The sequence below is a fragment of the Poecilia reticulata genome, chromosome 2 (assembly GCF_904066995.2).
Source record: "Poecilia reticulata chromosome 2, P_reticulata-male-v2, whole genome shotgun sequence".
Classification (NCBI taxonomy): Eukaryota; Metazoa; Chordata; class Actinopteri; order Cyprinodontiformes; family Poeciliidae; genus Poecilia; species Poecilia reticulata.
The window spans coordinates 40,344,380-40,367,125 of NC_088831.1; the positions used below are offsets into that span (position 1 = coordinate 40,344,380).

Here is a 22,746-nt window from a genome sequence, read left to right on the forward strand (position 1 = left end):
GAGTGATGCCCAAATCAGGTAGCTGTAAAGTGTTAATCACTGAGTTAATGGTATGTGTTCTTTGACTTACCTGGATAAGTCAAAGTTCTGTGTTGGGTTTTCTTTTAGCAAGTGAATCATCTTTAACTGAAACATGTTCAGTTAGCAGCTTCGTGGGAAATCAAAAAGGTATGAATGTAAATAGATAAATGGAAATAGAAAATGAAAATAGATAAATAAAAATGGAAATGGATAAATGAATAAGGAAAGTAAGGAAATGAAAAAAAGACAGGAAGAAATAAATGTGGGAATAAAAAAAATAAATGTTTAAATGAATAAATAATAGGAATAAAGATGTAAAGCACTCATTTATTTATTTCCCCATCTATTTATTTAATTTAGGGTGAAATTATTCTCCATATGGCTCTCCATACAAGACAGTTTGCATGGAATGGATGTACAATTCTCTTGGACTAATAAAATATTTACACAATTTATGGTGTTTGGATGTACCATAAAGTACATCAAGAGTAATTGAAATATTTTTAGTTCCTCTTACAATGGAAAAGAAGGTGTGGTGTTCTCAAGGATTTTTTTTTATTTCAAAGCTGTTGTTATTTTACTTTTTGAAACTTTACAGGTGGAGTTAGAGTTACATTCTCATTTGTCTCATAATTACTCTTTAAAAACTAAGCTTCTTGGCACTCATAACAGACACAAATAAAAGGGAAACATAAATTAAGCAGAGGTCCTGTTGGCCTTTCCTAGATATTTCTCACAGATATTAAAATGTCACTTATTGAAGATACAACAACTTTTGCACAAGCGGTTCAAAGCTTTAAATATGGTATAAAAACTGGTTAATACTATTATTAACTTGTTTTGTTTTTTACATTCAAAATTTTTTTTACATTATCACATTTGTTGCAAGCACCAAACAAATGATGTCTTTGCTTTATTTTAACAGGCACAGTGACATGAGACTGAAAAACAACTCAAAGCAACTGAAAAATTGAACTGTTTGGGGCAGAATCACACATTTGTCTCTTTTCTACAGTTAACATTGTGGGATGGGGTATGACTGCTCTTGTTGAGATAAGAGGAAACAAAAGGCCAAAAAATGTAGTAATATAGCTTTTTCTCGATGGCTTTGATTGCCTGATTGTTTTGTTGACAAGTCAGTAATCCTGGTATTGTCTCATGGAAGAGAACATGAACATCCAGTTTAACATTTTTATACATGTCTGACCATTTTGTTCCTGCAGTTGAATAGTCAGGATCTCTGGTGTGATGCATCAGAACCAGAATCACTGGTTTATCCAGCGATGAGACTGAAACACATGGAAAAGAATAGATTTATTGAAGGGTTTTTGTTGTTGTTAAATCGTTTTACACATAAGGTCAATCATTTCTCTACTCAGTTTAATCATAGTCTATAATTAGTTCTACCTAATGACAGACAGTATAGAAAACATCTGAAAACTGATCCATTAAGTGGTAAAGTTCTGATGTTACAAATTAATATAAGGAGACAGCAACAGTATATTCACATTTTTGTTAAAAATTATAGCAGTGTGTTTAAAAGTAGTGAGTAAATCTGAATATCTTTAAAATAGCTAAATTTTCTATACCCAAATATAACTATTCTAACCTATTCCAAATCAAAACATGCATCAAACTTCTTCAGTCTACAGAAAGTGAAGAAAAGGGAATATTTAGCTTTGACATATTGTCAGCATTTTTATTTCCAAACCAACAACATTTGCTGTATACCTTAAAACACTGAGCAATAATAATTGCATAACCAGTTTATAAAGATTGGTTTTCATTGGTGTTAAATTATTGACCCACATTTGGCACCTGCGTGATGCCTGTGCCATCAGTCTCACTGGTTATTGATTCAAGACTGATATTTTTATGCATAATTGTATTTGATCATTATCGTAAAGTTTATATATTCTTAATAACTAACCAGTCTGTGTAAAGGAACTACTAAAATTCCCTTAGTTGATAAGTTATGTGGGGTAAACATCTGCTTCCTGTTTTCAAGTGCAAACTCTTAATAAAACAATATTTCTGTTTACAAGACAAAAACCCACAACATTTTCATGGATCAGGAAATGGCTATGAGAAGAATAAAAGAACACAGGAGAAATAACGGAGCTGGACATATTTGTTTGTAAAATATTTTAAATATTTGATCTGTTAAATAGTTTTTAGGATGACCATAATTCCTGTAGTGACACAACAGAAACAAGGATTTTCATTACCTTGTGGATTTATCATTGCTGATTCCACATCTGACCCAACGCGTGAGGTGATTGGACAAAAAACAATGATGACCGAAGATTCCTCTGGACTTTGTTTTACCTCAAATGTAGGGGCCAGCCAGGGGCTTGGCAAGACGTTTGGCAGGTAGCTTAGCCAGTAGCTTAGCCAGTAGTTTAGCCAGTAGTTTTCGTTATTCTTCACTTTTTCCATTATTGCCTCATAGGCACCAAATGTCTCACCAGAGATGAATGGGAAGATCTTTACTTTGGGCCACCATTCACCTTTAAATATATCTGTCAATTTGAGAAAAATTAGGAAAGGTAAAGATTCATAACTGTTAAATATTCTGTATTTACAAGCAAAAGCAGATAATGAATTGGCATGTATAATTTCCATTAATGTCACAAAAAATCCAACTTATATGCAGCTATACAAAATCCAAATCTGCCCAAATTTAGTTCAGACCCATTAAGTTCATCCTATACTTTAATGAAACACTTTTGATGTTTCTCAAATTGTTCTGACACTCAGGTAAATGAAAGATTCTGGATGTACTTCACAGTTTCTGGCCTCTCATAGTGGGAAGAGCTTCATAACAAATAACAGCAACAAGATCTCATTGAAATACTGAAAGGAAAATCAAATCTTTGATGTGAGTTATGCACTTCCCTTTCAACAGCACATGTCCATTAATTTTGCTGCCAAAGGTTTTTGTGATGCTAGAAATTAGGGAATGAAAATAATTTGAGAGTTATTTTGGTTGCATGAGTGTGCATGCCCAAAAACAATAATGAAACAAAATGTGTTCAACTTCACTATTCAGTCTTCTGTCATGGCCCATTCACCCCCAGTTCAGATCATTGCAGCTCAACTTTAATCTGGCCTTAAAGGTTCTCTGTCTTCTTCCTTCAGTATTGTTGCTGTGAGTCTTCACATAGGCATCCAGACACAACAGCATATTAGGGCCGTTGTCGATAGAAAGAAAAAAAAGTCAATTGAAGTCAGAAAACCACTAAAATTTGTAGGAAAAAAACCTTGGAAATTTAGGTGTGTGTAGTGGTGTGATGTATGCTCAAGCAGGAGGGGTGTCCCCCAGGTGGTCTGCACCATTGCATAGAAGGTGTGTGCACGTACAAACATTAAACCATGTGACTGTGCAGCTCGGCTTCGGATAAAGTATGTTGGCGCCTTTAACCAGAACTTTTACTTCACCGTACAGATGGGGTTGAAAACTTTCAACTTTTGAAACTAAAAAACAAAATCCAAAAGTTATGTAGCTGCATTTAAGTTGGACTTATTTTTGACATGTCTGGAGACACCATGATGAGTGCAACTTTGGATAACGGCAAGCTTAATGTAAAACTAGCAGAAAGGAATAAGGAACGGAAAATGTCTTCTACCCTTCTTCTGACAACTTTCCACAATCAGAGGCTGTTGATCTTTTAACCTCTATGAATTGTGGTTCTAGGTAAAAAAAAATAATGCAAATGTCTACAAAATCTAACTTCGATATATAGACTTATTACCAGTGTGTAGGACTAATCAGATTAGATGTAGAGATTGTTAAAATATTCCTTTGCAAGAGGTCAATTATCTGCAGAGAAAATGATTTTGAATTTTCATCTGAATCAGTGATTCAGCCTATTTGTAAGCTTAAGATGAAACACTGTTTTAGTAAAAGTGAATGTACAAACCCCAGAAAGAACTTGCCAGCTGTGATTCATTTTGTGACTGAACCTGCACACAGAAAGAAAATGCACATAAATACAAACAAATGCAACTTTACAACCTGTCAGCTTGATTTCATTCAATGGCAAGTACTCTAAAACTATAAACATTCAGCATTGTTGTATTCTCATCAGTTTCACACAAACTGAGTAGCAATGACTAGACTTCTGACAGTTTGGATGTTATTGTAGGGTTAAACATTTTAATTTTATTTCATTAGTTTACTGAGTTTAAGTGGCTCCTAAAGTGCCTATAAGAAGCATTCACCCCCTTGAATATTTTACTTTTAACTTTTGTCATGATTAAAAAAATGTTTGACAAAACAATTTACAAAAAAAACCTTTAATATTGATGTGAAAATGAATATGTAATGATTCTAGTGTTTCTGTGTGTTTATTAAGATTAGTCTTCCCCTGTGAGTCCTTGTGGTATCCAGTCTCCTGCCCCTTGATTGCTTCCCAGCTGTGTCTCGTTCCCTGATTTCCCTCCCTGTGTGTTTAAACCCACCTGTGTTCTTTGTTCCTGGTCTGGTCCTTGTCAAAGTATGTCAGTCGTCAGTTGCTGCCTGTTTTCCATGTACTGCCAGAGTTTGATGGTTTTTGCAGCTTTGTGGACTTTAACACCGTTAAATCATCTTCTAATTATGTCAATCTGGGCTCGCCTGTGTCTTCCTTATAATCAACACCCTCAAATCATGACAGAATATCTATAAAATACTAACAAGAATATTAGATAAGTGATTATCAATAAGTGATTGATTGGATGGATGTTCATGTCCTTAAAGTTACTGACCTAATTCAACAGAGGTCCAGCCAATTGGTCTTAGTCTCACAATGAGCGGAATAGGGATCACCTGAGTACAGGTAAAAAAAACGTTTAGACACTTGTGTCTTTAATATCCTTTCAGTATTCCTGGTTACTATTACAGCATAAAAACAAGAGGACACTCCAAGTAAATCAGATAAAAGATTATTGAAAAGTATAAGTCAGAGGATGGACATAAAAAGAAATATATAGTCCACTGAACATTATCTGAAGGAGAGTTAAATTTATCATTTAAAAAAAAGAAAGAAATATACCACATATGCAAATCTGTCTAGATCCAGCCATTGTCAGAAATTTAGGTAATGTAACAGTTTATTTATAGAAATCAATTTTCACTTTGAAATTAAATTATTTTTTTATGCATTTTGTCAAAAAGCCTATTTTTTCTGACCATAAAACATCCAAGGGGGTGAGTACTTTTTACATTCAGCTCTACAGACTGATCACTCTGAAAATAATTAATCTATCCTCCTTGCAGACATCTGACATATACAGTGTCAGCCTATATATGTGTTTTAAATCAATCATCACAAATATAAAAACAAATTCCATACAGAAAAAAGAATAGAAATATTAAAATTGTGTGAAGTAATAGAACTTTTGTGTTAAAAAGTATCCAGTTTTGGGTTTAAATTACAACAAATTACTGAGTGTATCTTACTGATGAAGGTGCTGATTGTCCAGGACTTTCTGAGTCTTTTGTACCTTCATGTCCTGCCCCAGTCTCTTCATCACCCACTGAGTCAATCACTGAAGCAGAGTGAGAGGACAAAGCATGGATTTATTTATTTTACAGATTATTCCACATTCAAAGTATATTAACAGAAGCCTGAGACATTTGCTTGAGGAAGTTAGAAGTTATAACTCAATGCCAGACTTCTGTATAGCCCTGTAATCCTTGCTGCAAGTAAGAAAAACCTCCATGCCAGGAGCTTTTGTGAAATAATTTGGTTTCTGTGTGCAAAGCAAATTGGTGTAAACATCCAAAATTAAACTGAGATGTTTGGAAAAGCTGTATTGAAATATCATTGATGACAGCACCTTGAAGTATTTTTAAAAATAATTTCATAGGGGAGCTAATAATTTTGAACTGAAGATTGAAAAGAGCATCAGTTCTAACTACAAGACTGGAAGGAGAAAGAAGAAATCCACATACTCACATTCAAATTCCTCATCTGAGGTTTCTCCATTAGGGCTAGTCTGTTTCTCATGTTTCATGTCAGCTGGCATTCCTGCTTTTTCCTTCTCTCCTTCTGTGGCACTGTTGTCATTTAGCCATGGCTCCTTATTCTCAGTGTCACAGGGTTCAGGGTTTCCTGGAGGGTCTAGAAATTTTCCAGTGACATTGTTCATTGTAACCCAGTAGACAGGGCAACAAAGCTGTTAGAACATTTCAAATAGAAACAGGTTGTGTCTGGAAAAGCCTGATATGATCAAACAGATGAAGAATGTAATATTCCATAAGACCTCAGTACTAAGAAATTTGAAAGCTATACAAGAGAATGCACAAAAGAATGTAATGGAGCAACTGAAATATTGTTGTGTAAGACTTCACTCTATTACCAAAAATAGCCACACATTTATTCACATATAAATGACTTAATGCAATTCATGAAATAAAACTAGTTAAGATTAATTGTACTTGTATTTTGATGTCTACAGTATGAGAATGTATCTGAAATTTGAACAATAAATGCATTGTACCATTGTTTTTTAATCAAAATAAAGACTTAAAGCTCTTTTTAATACACTATTAGGTATATAATAAAAAATATGTTTTCTTCAAATAAGGTTCAATGTTTAATATTAATCAAAGGCTCAAGGTTCTGCTGGAGTCAGTGACTTGAAACTACTGGTATTCAAGTTCTTAATAAAATTCTTCCCCTGTGAAAAAAACAACTTGTCATTTATCCAATCATACTTTCCAAATTACTCTTTATTATAGTAACACATAAACAATATTTTTTTACTATTTTTCAAAACTACAACATATTTGATACAAAATAGTATGTTTGAGAGAAAATTAACTTATGGTTCAATGCAGGTATTTTATGTGCAGGGGTATATTTCAACAAGCTTGATCAGATTTGTGGGGTGTAGAATACATTTCCTGGGTCACAGATTCTTCCACCTGAGCAGTGGCTCTCTGCAGCTCCTTTGGAATGACCCTGGGCTTTTTGGCCATTTCTCAGATTCCCTTCTTACCCAGCCCTTTAGTTTATGTGGACAACCATTTGTTGGTAGGTTTGTAGCAGAGCTGTAATCTATATTTTTAGATTATGGATTGAATAGAGCTATGCAAGATGCTCGAACAGTCCAAGAAGCAGGTGAGCTGAGACTAACGCTAACTGAAGACTGACAAAAGCTGAAGCCAACACAGGACTTAAGCCAGTTCTACTGTGAAGACTAACAGACACTCAGGACTATACAGTTCTACTGAGATGACTGAACATAAACTCAACGACTGCAACCTGGCTTGCGACACACGACAAGGACCCGACACAAAGATAACAGGTCGACTTAAATACACAAGGAGAGTAATCACAACGCGACACACCTGGGAACAATCAGGACAGGACACAGAGGCTCACCGGGGAACAGAACTAAACACAGAAAAACCTCAAAATAAATACACAGAAAACACAGATCCTCAGAGGTTTAAGCTTTGTGACATTTTAGCATAAAGTAACAGAACGCTTGTCTCTATAATCTGCTGTAGAAATGTTCAACTTGCAAACTTAGCTGACCATAAATAACACCTGGAAAGAATAGGGCTATTATAGGTGTATAAAATCTATATTTCATATATTTTGTCATGGGTCACTGCTCCAGGAAAAGAAATGTTCCTGTTTAACATAAATATATTCAATGTTTAGTCATGACAAACAGGAATGGGTTTGTCCCTGTGGCAGGGAATGCAGATGAAAATCAAGACCGGAAGTAACTCAACTTTATCATATCCTGTTTATGGTTCTCACAAGTATTTTAAAAACATGAATACAGAAAATATACAGAAAACAGGAAGCTAGAAAATATAAGCAAGAGAAGAATACCTGGAGAGCTCACGGTTTTCTGTTGTTCCGTCAGATCCATGTTTTTGTGTTGCGCAGCGTCTCAGTCTTTATATACAGACCTCCCCCTCAGCCCATCACCCTGTGACTTACAGTAAACTCTGCAGCTGCTGAGAAACAGCAGCAGCTACTTTCAATTTACTTTCACTTTCAGTCGGTGGGGTTCACTCTGATTTGATAAGAACTATTGCATATAGCAAACATTACATTTTGTCAAAAATCAACACGTGACATTTTCTTTTTTCTTTTCTAATTTACTCATTTTTCTCCCTTGTGTTTCATTTGTTTTGTCTCGTCTCATTTCTGCCTTTATCACTGCTTCTTGATTTGTCTGTAAAGCACTTCAAATCGTCTTGCACACAAAATGTACTATATAAATTTCCCTATATGAATAACTATAAACATATATTTTTTTTCTTTAAAAAAAAGAAAAAATATCACTAAAAATGCTTAAGCTTTTCAACCTCTCACTTTCCCTAGAGACAAACATCCTGGTCGAATAAATATAAGTCTCAATCGCCCAGGGTGATGATACTTTCAGGTGGATTAGAGGGAAGAACAGAATGTCCTGGCTGATCAGAAAGTGAAAGTAAAGGATTAAAAAGTGGTTTATCAGATTCCAGTCTCATAAAGAAGGTTGATATTTAGTGAGAGCTGGATGACTGCAGTTTCCCTTATCTTGTTTCATTTTCAAAAATATTTAGTTTTACATTTCAGGAATATTTTGTGTATGTATGTGTAGAAAGCATTTGTCTGCAAGTTCCTATTAATAGTTTGAATTCTCTGTTATCTGTCTATGGAAAATAAAGAAGACATGAATTTGCTGATTAAATGCTTTTATTTGGTAACATAACGTTCTGCTTTAACAGTTTAAAGCAAGATTATTTTTTTAAGGATCTTGTGGCATCTGTGACATTTATCCGTTAATAGCTTGAAAGGAAAAAGTAAAGTGCAGAATGGAGAAGACTTGCAGTAAATGGTACCAAAGACTTCTGTCTTGAAGACTTTATCCTTTATATTCTGCAAATATATCACTTTGAACTCTGAACTAAGAGTATGTTATGTGTTCTGCATATCTCTATGAATGAAGAATAATTTTATTAACTTTCGCCACCCGTCATTTTCCGTTTCTTATTTTATTTGTTTAGGATCACAAAGAACTGTACTGTTCACTGTAGCAGATTCACTGCAGGTTCTTTGTTAAATTACTCCACTCAAGCTTTATTGCAAGAAAATGTAATATCCAAGAAGTAGAAAACTATTTACAGGATAAATAAAGAGAGGCCTGTGTGTGACAGGTTCTGTTTAGTGTTGCTTAATAACAGAAAATACAACATTTAAAGAGGAAGAAAAAATGAACACCGACAGGTGAAACATTAATATTGAATCAACCAGCTTTTACAGCAATAACAGAACAAGTCTGACAAATTGCACTGTTAAACATTTGAAGGTGGTAAAACAAAAGTTCACCTGCTGCCTTGAAAAATTAAGAAAATAGTTTGTGTTCTAACTCAGTAATAGACAGAGGAGTAGAAGGTAATAGTGATATTCTTATGAAAACATTTTATTAAATTTACAAAGTACACATGGGTTAAGCAGCAACAAACTGGATCAGACCAAGTAATAAGTTCATGCATGGATGTTTGTGTTTAGCATCTCTGCGTTGCCCTGTGAAGCTGAGCTCAACAGGAAATAGCCAGTCGATGCCTACATGATCCAGATAATGAATAAGTGAGTATAGACAAGGAAGGATTTTGGTCCATACTGATATGAGCAGCAAATGGTGATGCAGATTTATTGGCTGGAAACCAATCACATAAGCTGACTATGTTAGTAGTCAATTAGTCTATCAATAATTCTGATGATGAATCGAATATTTGGGAAAAAAAATTGGCACATTCTGCAGATTTTTGGTTTATTTAAGCCTTTTTTGTACAATTTTAGAAATACATCAAAAATTACAAATGCATGCTTTAAATAAATTATTTAAAATTTGTAGCGTAGCGCCATTACGCTTTTGGAAGTAGCTGTCAGAGTTTGGGTGATCTGTGATAAGGGGACGGACATGGTCAGTCCATCCATTCATGGTCAGTAATCACTGCCCTGTTTGCTTCCGATTCTGGGCTGATAGGAGTTTCCTCTTCTGCTGCTGTAGTTCATTTGTTTTATGATTCAACATGTTGCGTGTTCAGAAACAGGATGTCAGACATATCTGGGTTATAACAAGTAGTTATAGAGCTGCTGCTTAATTTCAATCATCTTGAATCAGTCTATTCATTCTCCTGCAGACATTTACGGAGCATTTCTCCCTCGATAACTGCTGCTAACTGGATATTTCCTGTTTCGTAATGTTCTCAATGACGTGTTAACGTTCCAATGACTGGTTTTGAACGTTTATTTAGCTCTTTTTTAATCATCTTGAAAGCCTCCTGATTTTGTCTGCATTCCAGTAATCCTGGTTTAGTCTCATGGAACAGAAGGTGAACATCAAGCACAACATTTGGATAAACCTCAGACCAGATTGTTCCAGCAGTTGAATAGTCAAAGTCTCTGGTGTGATGCATCAGAACCAAGATGACTGGTTTATTCAATGATGACACTGAAACAGAAGACAGATGTGATTAGATCACATTTAAAGAATCATGTTTTTCTGCAGGGTGATTATTAAGGTGCACAATTAAGAGGCAGTAAGATAATCTCACCAAGAATGTGGTTGTTATTCTAGAAATGTCAACTTTTTCTGACTTTTGTTATATTAAATTAAAATATTCTCCATGGCGGCACCCTTAAATTCAATTTAGGCAAGATTTTGGTTCACATTTTTCTTCACCACAACAGACTGGAAATTTATCCACAGCGACAAAGAGAAATTGCCCAATTTGTTTGTCTTTGTCTCACTCAATCTTACAATCACTTATAAAAAAGACACCAAATTGCCTAAACTTATTGGCTTGAGAAAGACAGTGACCCTCAAAACAAAACTGAACATCTAGTTCTTATCTATTTTAAGTTTCTAAGTGTCACTGTGCTATTTAGAATGTCTTACTTTCACAATTAAAGAATATGCAACAACCAGTGAGTCTATTAACTCATTCAGACAAACATTCCTCCATAAAACCTGGGGAGCAAAGTTCACAAATGTCAAAAACTCAAATGATTAGTTTTAATCCTGTACTAACAGACAAAGTTTCTATTACCCGTTTCGTCTCTCATGGATGATTCCACGTCTGATCCAACGCGGGATGTGATTGGACAGAAGAAAATGATGATGTCAGATTCTTTCAGGTTTGTCTCCTGGATATTAAATGTCCGCTGTCTGTCCATCTTCAGTTGGTCCTTTACTTGATCATCACCACGAAATGTCTCACCGGAGCTATTATAGAAAACCTTCACTATGAGTAGTGCAGGGAAGCCTAAGCCTGAAAAAACAAGCAGTCACCAGTTATACTGTGGGGAAGAGTTGCCGTTTGACAGTTGAAAGGTCGAAGTTCACACATTATATTTAAAGCGTCTTTGGGATCTTGAAGTTATCTAGTGATCTGAGTCACAATGCATGAATCGGTTTTTTTTAGAAGCACTAATTATCTTATTCACCATGTTTTTTAAGAATTATTGTCAAATCTGAAGATGGATCTGAGAAAAACATCTGTGTGCAAAAAAAAATATTCATTAGCATTTTTAGAGATGTTTACCAGCTGTAATATTAGGTGTGGAAGGGATTGTAGAAAAAAAGAATCCCATGACAGATTGAGTAAAATAAAATCTGAAATATGCAAATAGAAAAAAAAAGTATATTATTTGTTAGAGGCAAATATTTGTTTGCCTCTGCTAAACATTTGTAGTATACATTTGTGACTTTAATTAGACCTATAAGTATTACTGCTGACAAATATGACAGTGTTTAAATCCTCACCTACAGGTATAACTCAGTGTTAAAAACACAAGTAAAAAATGAATACATGTTGATTTAATATCTTCTACAATAAGAGTTAAAAAGTAATTAAGTTAAAAATAACTTTTTAAATAAATAGACACCAGTTATCATTTGTCTATTAGATCAGGACTCAAATTAATTCCACAACTATGTGTAAGCTCAGGGCTAACTGTGACATCACCAGTGATACAACTGTCCACTGTTTAGTTCCAATTTAAGGAACGTACCTGGTTTTTCTGTTGTGTCCGTTTCTCCTACAAAGAAAAGAGAAACAATCAGTCAGGTTTTGTAAAATGAGTGTGTATAATTTTGATTTTAAGACTAGGTGTGTAATGGTACACAGATTACATCATACTTTTTCCAGCATCACTTGTTGGTATAGATATTCATTTCAAGAATAGAAACCCTTGCACATACGTTTTGTATTCTGTTCCTCGTTTCTAAACATTACCACTTCAACACTTAATTTCTTTTTGAGCAACTTGTGATTAACTAACTCACTAGTTAAACTTTAAAAGTTTGTCAATGTGATATTGTACATTTTTCTAGAATTCCTTTTATGTCTAAATATAACATTTGACTAAATTTAAATGCATAATAATTATGCAGTAATATGTACTGACTTGTGATTTCAAACCAATCTGAAGTACTGTATTTTCACCGGATTATAAGGCACACCTTCAATGAATGGCCCACTTTAAAACTTTGTTCATATATAAAGTACACCGCATTAAAAGGCACATAGAATAGACGCTAAAGGAGAGGCTGGAGTTACGTTATGCATCCACTAGATGGACCTGCACTAAAGGGAATGGCAACAAAACTGTCCGACTCCGGTCTGCAAAGAGAGCCTTCCGCGACTGGGCCGGGGCGTGGCCGGACTATAGTCACCCTTCTCCGTTCGCGCACAGCATGTTGGTGGAGAACGTGGTGCTAAATGACCTGCAGACGACCTGATTATCAGGTCAGTAGGTAGATAGGTCAGTCAAACTTTATTAACAAACCAGCGTTGACAGCTATCCCAGCATCGCGCACTTCTACTGGCGAAAATGAAGTCGGCGGCTGCTTACCGTAGTTGCTAGACCTATTGTGGCTCAATATTGGTCCATATAAAAGGCGCACCGGATTATAAGGCGCACTGTCACTGTTGGCTTTTGAGGAAATTGAAGGTTTTTAGGTGTGCCTTATAGTGCGGAAAATAACTTTACAAACCTTTGTTTTGTTTCCCCATTTTCTCCTTTACAACCTGCACAGAAAAATTAACACAGATTTGTAAACACAAAATGTAATAATTTACTGAGAGGTGCCCTCTTTATTATACCACAGAAAACATACAAGTAAATTAGCTTTTTTTTTTTTTAATCAGAAGACTCATGAATATTGTTCAACCTTACAGAGTCGTTTTAACTTAAATCTTCCCAATTCAAGAACAACAGCAAAACGGAGCTTCAATATAAAGAAAACAAATCAGATAAGTCATGAGCTAATAAGGGTTCATTTTCTCTCCTGCACCTGGTCTGGTGTGTTCATAGTTGATGTTTACAGGCAAATGTATAAATGCAGTTTGCTACTCTATTTACAAACTGTCTGATCAATTAATCTCAATAAGTGTTCATCCATTCTAGAACTTCTTTGTAACTTCTGTTGACACACCATGTAATTATGGTAAAAACAAAAAAACTTTGTAAATAATTATTGGCTGTTGAAAACCAAATTTATTTGAGTTGAGTTAACAGTTTTTGTGAAACTGGATTTATCAATCCAGTTAATAGAACCCCAGCTCTAGTCCTGACATGGATCTGCTTTGGTGGTTTCGCTGATGTTGAAAAACTCAAACAAGACCACAGTACAGTTTTTCAGAGTCAAACCCAGAAAATCCTAGGTTCATTTCAAGAACAGTTTATAAATACAGGCCAACTTTTGACCTTTAACCTGACCAGATGTGTACAAATATAAATGTGAATGAAAAAGGTTTTCTTCACTCACCACACAGGTTGTAATGGACAGTTTAAGTTTTAATTTGTTCTCATTAACCATTCTAGTAAAGTGAATGTGCAGCTCAAACATCTTTTCACAATCTGGACACTTCACTGTGCAACGTTGTTCCACATTGTCCTGCAGAAGCAACTGAAACATTCTGTGTTAAAATACAAACATAGAACATTTTTCTCCAATAATAATAATAATAATAAGTCGTTATGTCTACTTTAATTATTCAAAGCTCCCCTTCAGGAGATTCAAGTTCACTGTACAAAGTGTAAATCACATGGTAAAGACAGTAAACCAAAATAAAAACAAACAAACAGCAACCATTATGTGATGAAACAATCCTGCATAGTCATTGCTGTACATCAATAAAATCTTGTGACAAACACAGATAAAAAGACTTAGTAGTATAGATCCAGAAATAAAATAGATCTATCAAAACACTGAAATTTCCCCTTACCTGTTGTTCATAGGTGAATCCCTGACTGACAAAGGGTGGTGACCCATCGTCAGTCTTTTTAAATAGTTTTAATTGGAAATCCAACTTGCCATCTGTCTCCCAATTAAAGTTGACAACAGAAAGAAAACTGTGTTCACAATGGGAACAAATCACTGAGCCTCCTGGAGCCTGAAAAAAAGAGTTTGTGTTAACAAAAATACATGAAGACTGAAACTGATAACTTTCAGGAATCTAAGATAATAATGTGTCAAAAATGAAGGATTTTGCCAGCTGTTGCCAACCGAACACAGCGCTACAGATGCTGTAGTGAAAAACATGACATTCCTGTGAAAATATTTTATTAAAATTTATAAAAACTAATCAACCTACAGTTTTATTACTGTATTGTTTTTACATCCGAGATAAAATACAGATGTTATTTCCCAAATAAGTTATATATTTATAACTAGTCATGGTTCCCCTTAGCACGTTCTTGTGCAAATTTGGGAAATTCTGAAAGGCATTAAAGAAAAAGAGACTGTCCTATCAGGCCAACACTACCCATATGGGGTGATGGGGGTGAAGGTCATTGTAGACCAGGGGTGCCCAAAGTCAGTCCTCAAGGGCCGGCATCCTGCATCTTTTAGTTCTCTCCCTGGTGGGAGTAACAACCATTTCAGCTTGTCAGTGTCCTGCTTTGGCCTCTAATGAGCCATCATTTGATCCAGCTGCATTAAACCAGGGAGAGAACTACAACATGCAGGATGCCGGCCCTCCAGGACAGACTTTGGGCACCCGTGGTGTAGACTGTCACCTTAGACCAGGGGTGTCAAACTCCAGTCCTCGAGGGCCACTGTCCTGCAACTTTTAGATGCGCCTCTGCTGCACCACACCTGAATAGAATAATTAGGTCATTAGCAAGGCTTTGGAGAACTGATCTACACAAGGAGGAGGTAATTAAACCATTTCATTCCAGTGTTTTGTACCTGTGGCACATCTAAAAACTGCAGGACAGTGGCCCTTGAGGACTGGAGTTTGACACCAGTGCCTTAGACTGACGAAAATCTCTAAAAATTCAGTCACGTTTAAGCCTTTTATGCCGTTTATGGGTTACATTTTATGAATTATCATAAAAAAAAATCTACATCATTTTCAGATGTCAGACTTTTAGAGGTTAATTGTTCAAGATCATGAAGGTTCTTATCAAATGTTCTTTTTATTGCTAGAGTAATTTTTTGACATAGTGTAGAACACACCAAACAATTTAAGTTTGACTCACAAAAGGCTTCCCACTCATAAAACGTTAATGTACTCCTGCTGAAACTAAGAAATGACTTTGTGACAGATTAGAGGATCACTAGCAGGTTAAGCTAACCTTCATTTACACACCATGTAGAACATGCAATCCTTCAAGTCAGCAGACTGGACTATGAAACTAGCATCATGTTTTACCACTGGATTGAAAACTACAAAAACAATGTAATTTGGTCACATAAAAACAAGCATTTAAGCTGAAAACTTTCATGTGAAACTCACTTGAAAGTTTTCAGTGGACTGAAAAATATTCTCTCTGCCTCTCTCACGTTCAGAAATGCTAATAGATATTATAACATGCACAATTAATTACCATAATATTCTGTTTGCTGATCCTTCTTAGCATTCCAGAACATTTGTTATATTGTTTATGCCATTCTTTAGTTTTTCTTAATTTACAATTGCGATCCCTCACTGTTATGTTTTATAAGACAACGTATTTGACTTGATAACATTTTTTTATACAAGTCATGCTTGTTCACATGCCTGTTTTTTTTTTTTTTTGTTTTATCTTCTGCAGTAGTCTTTTGTGTTAGCATGTGGGAAATGCTCAAATGAAGTCTGACTGATTCTCATGATTGTAGTAAAAACTTTAAATGATGATGTCTTCATGCCACTCTGATCACATGAATACAAGAAAAATAACTTACCTGGCAGGAATTTGATTTCTGACCGCCTGACATATTTTCTATCTTCTGCTCGTTGGCTTCAATAGAGGTGAAGATACCTATGGAGACAGATGATTGTCGTTCGTGTGGATAAAAAAGACTTCATGTGGCAGGTGTGGTCTCAGGTGTATCTGTCAAATCTTACTTCGTAAAGCATCAGTCTTTTTATTATCAGCTGACATTTACTAATCAACTAAAGAAACAGAAGATCCTCCAAAAACAGAAACTACTATAACCCTAACTATCTCAATATGTGAGGAACAAGTAAAATTGAGTTCATTTCAGTCAGATGATCGATGGTGCTGTAGTTCCAACTGCAGGTGGAGTGAAAACGTATTTTTTTTTTTATTCTTTCTTATAAGCGAAACCGATTCAAACGACAACTGTTCTGGGCTAAACAGCAGAAAGCCAACATGCTACAGTAACACCGGCAAAAAAAACTACAGCAAGGTTTACAAAATGGAACAGCAAAAACCAAGTAAAATATAAGTAGAACAATAGATTTACCTTAAAGTCTCTGATCTGGAGTTGTGCCGATCCCTTCCTGCTGACTTTAGTCTTTATATAAGAAGCTCCACCCAGCCCTGGTCATGTGACTTACAGGAAACTGCAGCTTCTATGCAGCTTCTATGCAGCAACAGCAGCTACTTTCACTTTCAACTCAGACAGAGCCGCTGTGTGTTTGGCCTAGATGGGAGTAATCCGATAATGAACTGCTGAAATGTAAATATAAATCTCCTGAGAAGCAAAAAACTGTTTAAAAAAATCTGGGTTGATTAATAATTAGCATTACAATGTCACTTGGTAATGTTGAGCTGATGCATGATCTGGTTCGAGGCAGCAGTGATCTGTTAATCATCCATCCATCCATTTTCTTACACCCCTCAGTGGGGTCAGAAAGGTTGCTGCTGCCCATCTCCAGCTAGCGTACTGGGCGAGAGGCAGGGTCACCTGGACAGGTCGCCAGTCTGTCGCAGGGCAGCACAGAGACACACAACCATGCACACACACACTCACACCTAGGGGCAATTTGGAGAGGCCAATTAACCTGACAGTCATGTTTTTGGACTGTGGGAGGAAACCGGAGTACCCGGAGAAAACCCACGCATGCACAGGGAGAACATGCAAACTCCATGCAGAAAGACCGGGGCCGGGAATCGAACCCAGAACCTTCTTGCTGCAAGGCAACAGCACTACCAACTGCGCCACTGTGCAGCCTGATCTGTTAATCAGTTTGTGTTAAATGTAGGTGAGCTCAAACAGCTAAAACCTGGTTTGTTTTCAAAACTAGTGCAAAACATGTAGAATAGGATTAGAAATCAGATAATGATATATTTGTGAGTGTGTGAGTGAGACTTTAAATCTCAGGGGTTTTACTAGTTAAATATTAAACTTAAAATGTTAATATTTTACAACATATTGAAACCAAAAGCAATGTTTTTTCCCTCCAATTTAAATTTATTTTGTTCTTTAATAGTTATTTTTAAAGTCTAAGCCATCAAAGCTGTCTTAATTTACTTTTTTATTCTCCGCCAAATACAAATCCATAGAAATGATGAGGACTCAATTCTGTTTTTTTCTCCATTTTTTATTTAGCTCCACAAGGAGAGTAAACAGCAAAATGAGAAACCTCAAACCACATGAAATAGATTTGATCCCTTATGTTCTAATATCTTTATTCCTTAGAGCATTTATCTCAGAAGTAGACACTGCCATTTTTTTAACACATTACATGCAAACATCCCTTTTTATTATTACCTACATTTGTTAGTGTTATTTTTCATCTTGATACAGACACTGAAGAAAGCAAAAGCTTCAATAGACAATAGACCCTGTTGAATTGCTTGTATGAAAGGTTAAAGTAAATAAGAATGACTAACATCAAAAGAAAAACATGTTAAGCAGTAAAATAAAAGCTATGAATTAACTTATATTGGGGAAGCTTCCCTTTGGCATGTCTACTTATTTGATAAGGTTTTCAGACACTCTTCTGTAATTAAATTACAACCAGGTAGTTCTGCCAAACAATCCTCAGGCTATCACAAATATTTGACTGTAGACCATAAAATGTCTGTAAAACCAGGCAGCTCTGTGCAGCATTCCCAATGTAATTAGAATTTGTTAAACAAGTACTTCCAAAAAAACATTTATATTCTAGACTAAAGTTTTCCATAATATGATCAAGCAGTACAAATTTTACATCCAGGTAAACACGTTATTCTGAATATTTATTATTCAAGAAATAGTTTCAGCATACCAGTTTCTTTTTCTCTTCTTTTTTAAATTTTAATGCCCCACAAGCCCGCTTCAAAAATTTAATAAAATGTAAACTGTTAATATCAGTTTAATTTTTCTCAATGAAATCGTCTCCAAAGTCGACCATTTTCCTCAGGGCACTCAAGACCAGGATGTCAACATCGTCTTTCAGGTCGATTTCGTCGCTGTAGTTCTTCACAGGGAAGATGCAGTTCATGGGGATTCCCACTGCTGAATGGAAGTCTTTCATCTGAATGTTAAAAACAATCTGTTACTGCTACAATCTTTAGTTGTGTTATGTCTCCAAACAGATGGTCTAAAACTCACCTTTTTTTGCAAGTGTTTGCTTCTGTACACATTCTTCAGGTCTTTCTCTATTTCCCCACAGGCAGCATCGATGTGGGTCATCATGGCCATCTGAGGGATTCCTGCACAGACAGGAACAGATGCCGAGGGAGTCATGGGAACGTTATCCATGGAGATATCCATGGAGACAGCCATCCATCAAGGGTCAACATGCTAAATATTGTTTGTCTAAATAATATGATACTCTATAAACTCACCCAGTTCACTGGCTGTTTCTCTGACCTTCCTCATCTTCTGCAGAATCGACGCATTAATCTGTGGAGCGTTGGCTGACATCACACAGACCAGGACATGAACCTTGTCATCAAGCGAGGGGCTTGGGTTGTAGCCATAATCCTCTTTAGTCAGTGGGGCTATTGGGTTAAACTGCAAAAAAAAAAAAAAAAGAGAAACAGCAAGATGAGACATGAACTTTTAAAATCCAAACAAAATCAAAACATCTGCTTTGATCAACTAATATCCTTCAGATATTTGTAAATCTCACAGCATCTGAGAGGGAAGCAGCACCTGTTACATATCCTAATGTTCAAGCAGCAGGAGAACATGATAAAAATACACCAGAAGGACAATGCTTGCCAAACACACTGGGCTCTCTGTGTCCTCACTCAGTCGACTTTAGCAGCTTTGGTCTTTCAAGCTTTGCCCCCTTCATCTTTACCAGTCAGTGTATTATCTTCCAAACATTGCAAGTTACAAGTTATCCATGCCTGGTTGGAAACTAGACAAATCCCTGCTGGTAAAGCACAGAGCCCAAATGGACAAAGAGCAGCTGTATAGACATCCAAACAGCTATTAGCATCTAATGCTATTATAGCTTTGCTAATTTTTAAAACCTAATTTCAGGAAGCAGCTTAAAGGTGTTTTAACATCTTGTAGTCGGGTAGACTCGGTTGATTGGAAACCAAGATTGGTTTGTTTGCTACATTTTCAGCTGGTGCATTTCACTTTCACGCTGCACTGTGTCATATAAACCAGACTCTTTGAGAAACCTGCTCACCACCTCACCTTGGCGCTGAACCAAGAGCCACTGAAGGAAACGACACAAAAACCTCTGAAGAAGACACTGAGCACAATTTCTGCTGGAAAATAGACTTCCATTGGTTTTGACTGTATTTACCCAGAATGCTCTGTGTTCTGGGTACCTGCTAGTTTTATGTAAGTTATCATAGAACCAGGTAAGGAGGATTTGTATGCAGATTATGTAACTGGTGCAGGAGCTACAGTGTCCATTTCTTATCATTTTACCATAAACGTTGACCAGCTTTCATGTTTGTCACCTGAAAGTGCCTTCATGGAGACCCAGCTTTAAGAATAATTGGTCTGATCATCTGTAGTTTGTTGAAATGTTTGTTACTGTTAACAACTTGAAATTAAACCCTGCTGCTCCAGTTGTTCTGACCAGTACCCTAACTGGTCCCAGCAGTGGGAACTTGCCCTCTCACCTTGTGACCTTCCTTCACGTGTCCCTTCATCGCCAGCGTGATGTCGCTAGCATGAATCCCACTGTTGCTCCCGTCTTCCAGACCCATGACGTCGTTGAAAACCAGAGGAAAAAATGTCTTTGAAGTTCCTCGTCCTACACGGATTTTATGAGTTTCATACTGAAACACAGAGAAAAAACATGTTACACAACTGGAGGAAACAGGAAAAAGCAAAGAGAAAATCTGCACCAGAGCTAACTGTTTGATCTCAGAAATCTAAAAGATCATCCACACAGCTGATGAATCCCTAAATTCAGTTTCTCACAAGACTAAAGTGCTATTTATAAATAAATTAAATCAATCTACAAGACTTTTTGGCTAAATAATTGGCATCATATTACTCCTGTTGTGGAGAGAAACATCTTAGCTCATTACTTTTAAGGTGAAGCTTCTGTCGGAGGTGGTCGCACTGGTCAAAGCAGGAATGGACATTCTGCCTCTGAGGACGTTACTGACAGAGTTGATGAAACTGGATTTTCCAGCTCCAACATGTCCAAACATGAGGACTCGAAGATGCTTGATGTCTTCAACTACAGGTTTGTATTCCTTCACATACTGAAGTTCCTTCTGCTTCTCTCTGAGAACGTAAAGTGGATATATGGATTTAATGGTTTATTCAGAAAACTGTATTTACTCATTGGTGTCATTGTAGAGAGAGATTATGTTCGCAATGAGCGGTTTTATTCAGAAATGCACCTGGTCATATTACACTTCTTTATGTTTTTATAATTAAAAAAGTAGCTTATTTTTATGTGCTTTTAAAATTGTGTTCCGTTTCTAACAATAGTGTTAATAATAATTAAATCTTCAGCCTGAACTTTCATACTAATCTCGCTGACAGGCTATCTCTACTCTGATAACCTCTGATCACTTTTATGGCATCTGAAACTGGCTCAGGATCAAGATATGTACAATTATACATCACTTTTATTACTTACTGCTTAACTACTATCAAATTATTGTCTATATTTACTTGCTTGAATTGTCACTCAAAGATGAACATTTATTACATAGAACATGTTTTTGTTCCAGATTCAGCTTCTTGATCTGATCCAGTGTCTTCCTTCATTTTGTGTTTTTTCATTGTGCCTTTGGTAAAACCTCCAATCACAAACCTGCAGGTTCTTCCACACTGAGCAATAACCTCTCCCCTGACGGATGAGCAATAATTTATCTCTCCCAGTACTTTCTGTTTGCTGTAATGTCTTTGTTTTAGATTTTGGCAGGATGAGACAAACCAGCCATCAGTAAACAGATTCATATTTATCACTTTAAAAAGTCTCACTGTAATAAACTCACCCCCAGCGTAGTTCCCTCCATGGTTTGTCCAGCACTGCATGAAAACATGAATAACAATTCTTCAAAAACAATTGAAAACCTGTCAGAAATCTAATTTAATTACTTACATGAAGAAGCAGCCATTATTGTTCCTCTGCAAAGACAAACAGTATTTATGTTCAGCCTTTCATTTAACTAAACATTTGCTTCAATCACAGTTATTAGTTTTGTACTTACCAAGATGATTTGGACAGTGTAGCTCTGCAAAATGTTTTACTCAGCAGAAAAGATAAAGGCTAAAGACAGTGAAAGTGAACAATAAATTATCTGTTTTTGGTCCTCAAAACATCCCACTGTCAGTTCTGTGGTGCAAAATGAAACCAGAATCATCTTTCCCTCCATATAAGTAACTGCTCCCCTCTGAGATTTATCACGTGACGTCTGGAAACTCCTCCTCCTGACTGCAACACTTTCTTTTTCTTTCTTTCCTTCTTCACTTCTAATTTTCTTTCTTTTTTATTTCCTTCTCCCTTTTTTTCCTCCTATCTTTTTTATTTATTTTATTCATTTATTGAACTGATTGTAGGAATTAATTAAACATCACCACACTGGTTTAAATCATCTTTGTCTTACAGTTCAGACTTTGCATTAGCGTATTTGTTTATATTAGTGAAGTATCTCCACAACTAACCAGAGTTACTCATGAAGTTCCACAGGGTTTGGTGCTTGGGACCAAACTTTTTACTTGGATACATGCAATAAATTTCACCCAATTCCCTGAGTGAAACACAATACATACTGACACACAGAAACTGATATATTTAACCCTATAGTTCTTGTACTTACCATAGTTCTGGTGATGGATTGATTACTGAAAGATTTTTCTCCTATTTCCTTAAATATCACCAGTATACGACTCACAAAAACGAAGGATCAGTAGAGAGAGCAACTTTACAATACTTTCTGCCAAAATATGTATTAAAAAACTGTTTGAGGAATTAATTCATAAATGCATTCAAATAAATATTTTGAAAAGAAACATCCTAAACAAATAATCAAAACATATTTATTATCTACTAAAGAAAACAATGCATCCAGTTTGCCCTACAACTTTCTTGTTAAAATACAGGATTAAGAAACTAGTTTTCCA

The 22,746-nt window shown here is 35.9% G+C and overlaps 3 protein-coding genes across 4 annotated transcripts; all 3 read right to left on the minus strand.

Moving 5' to 3' along the window:
• Nucleotides 1–336: 336 nt before the first annotated feature.
• Nucleotides 337–8,016, minus strand: LOC103460093 (uncharacterized). The gene is made up of 6 exons (XM_008402093.2): nt 7,857–8,016; nt 5,964–6,128; nt 5,465–5,553; nt 3,945–3,987; nt 2,250–2,543; nt 337–1,310 (listed from the first exon to the last, which is right to left on the minus strand). Exons 1-6 carry the CDS (start codon nt 7,894–7,896, stop codon nt 1,012–1,014), a joined length of 930 nt encoding a protein of 309 aa, XP_008400315.2. The 5' UTR covers nt 7,897–8,016; the 3' UTR covers nt 337–1,011.
• A 1,144-nt stretch (nt 8,017–9,160) lies between these two features.
• On the minus strand, nt 9,161–16,827 carry LOC103460082 (uncharacterized). 2 transcript variants are annotated; one of them, XM_008402083.3, is made up of 8 exons: nt 16,723–16,827; nt 16,198–16,274; nt 14,255–14,422; nt 13,795–13,935; nt 13,021–13,054; nt 12,036–12,062; nt 11,072–11,293; nt 9,161–10,473 (listed from the first exon to the last, which is right to left on the minus strand). In XM_008402083.3, the coding sequence occupies exons 2-8, from the start codon at nt 16,228–16,230 to the stop codon at nt 10,229–10,231; spliced, it is 870 nt and encodes a 289-aa protein (XP_008400305.3). In that variant the 5' UTR covers nt 16,231–16,274; nt 16,723–16,827; the 3' UTR covers nt 9,161–10,228. The 2 variants fall into 2 exon arrangements, with proteins under 2 accessions (XP_008400305.3, XP_008400296.2); XM_008402074.3 differs by having other exon boundaries at nt 13,795–13,945.
• Nucleotides 16,828–18,543: 1,716 nt separating this feature from the next.
• Nucleotides 18,544–22,052, minus strand: LOC103460073 (interferon-induced protein 44-like). The gene is made up of 8 exons (XM_008402067.3): nt 21,834–22,052; nt 21,725–21,750; nt 21,618–21,651; nt 20,694–20,895; nt 20,280–20,438; nt 19,035–19,203; nt 18,799–18,899; nt 18,544–18,721 (listed from the first exon to the last, which is right to left on the minus strand). Exons 2-8 carry the CDS (start codon nt 21,738–21,740, stop codon nt 18,560–18,562), a joined length of 843 nt encoding a protein of 280 aa, XP_008400289.1. The 5' UTR covers nt 21,741–21,750; nt 21,834–22,052; the 3' UTR covers nt 18,544–18,559.
• Between the last annotated feature and the right edge of the window lie 694 nt (nt 22,053–22,746).

What these genes read in the sequence shown, in the direction of transcription:
- LOC103460093 (XM_008402093.2), bottom strand. Translation starts at nt 7,896, where the DNA reads ATGGATCTGACGGAACAACAGAAAACCGTGAGCTCTCCAG. An exon ending in CTCAGATGAGGAATTTGAAT is followed by an intron (nt 5,554 to 5,963) that starts GTGAGTATGTGG and finishes ACTCTGCTTCAG; the next exon opens with TGATTGACTCAGTGGGTGAT. An exon ending in AGCAATGATAAATCCACAAG is followed by an intron (nt 1,311 to 2,249) that starts GTAATGAAAATC and finishes CATGTGTTTCAG; the next exon opens with TCTCATCGCTGGATAAACCA.
- LOC103460082 (XM_008402083.3), bottom strand. Translation starts at nt 16,230, where the DNA reads ATGTCAGGCGGTCAGAAATCAAATTCCTGCCAG. An exon ending in GGACACAACAGAAAAACCAG is followed by an intron (nt 11,294 to 12,035) that starts GTACGTTCCTTA and finishes TTGTTTTTTCAG; the next exon opens with GCTTAGGCTTCCCTGCACTA. An exon ending in ATCCATGAGAGACGAAACGG is followed by an intron (nt 10,474 to 11,071) that starts GTAATAGAAACT and finishes CTTCTGTTTCAG; the next exon opens with TGTCATCATTGAATAAACCA.
- LOC103460073 (XM_008402067.3), bottom strand. An exon ending in ACGTGAAGGAAGGTCACAAG is followed by an intron (nt 19,204 to 20,279) that starts GTGAGAGGGCAA and finishes TTTTTTTTGCAG; the next exon opens with TTTAACCCAATAGCCCCACT. An exon ending in AGAAACAGCCAGTGAACTGG is followed by an intron (nt 18,900 to 19,034) that starts GTGAGTTTATAG and finishes CTGTCTGTGCAG; the next exon opens with GAATCCCTCAGATGGCCATG.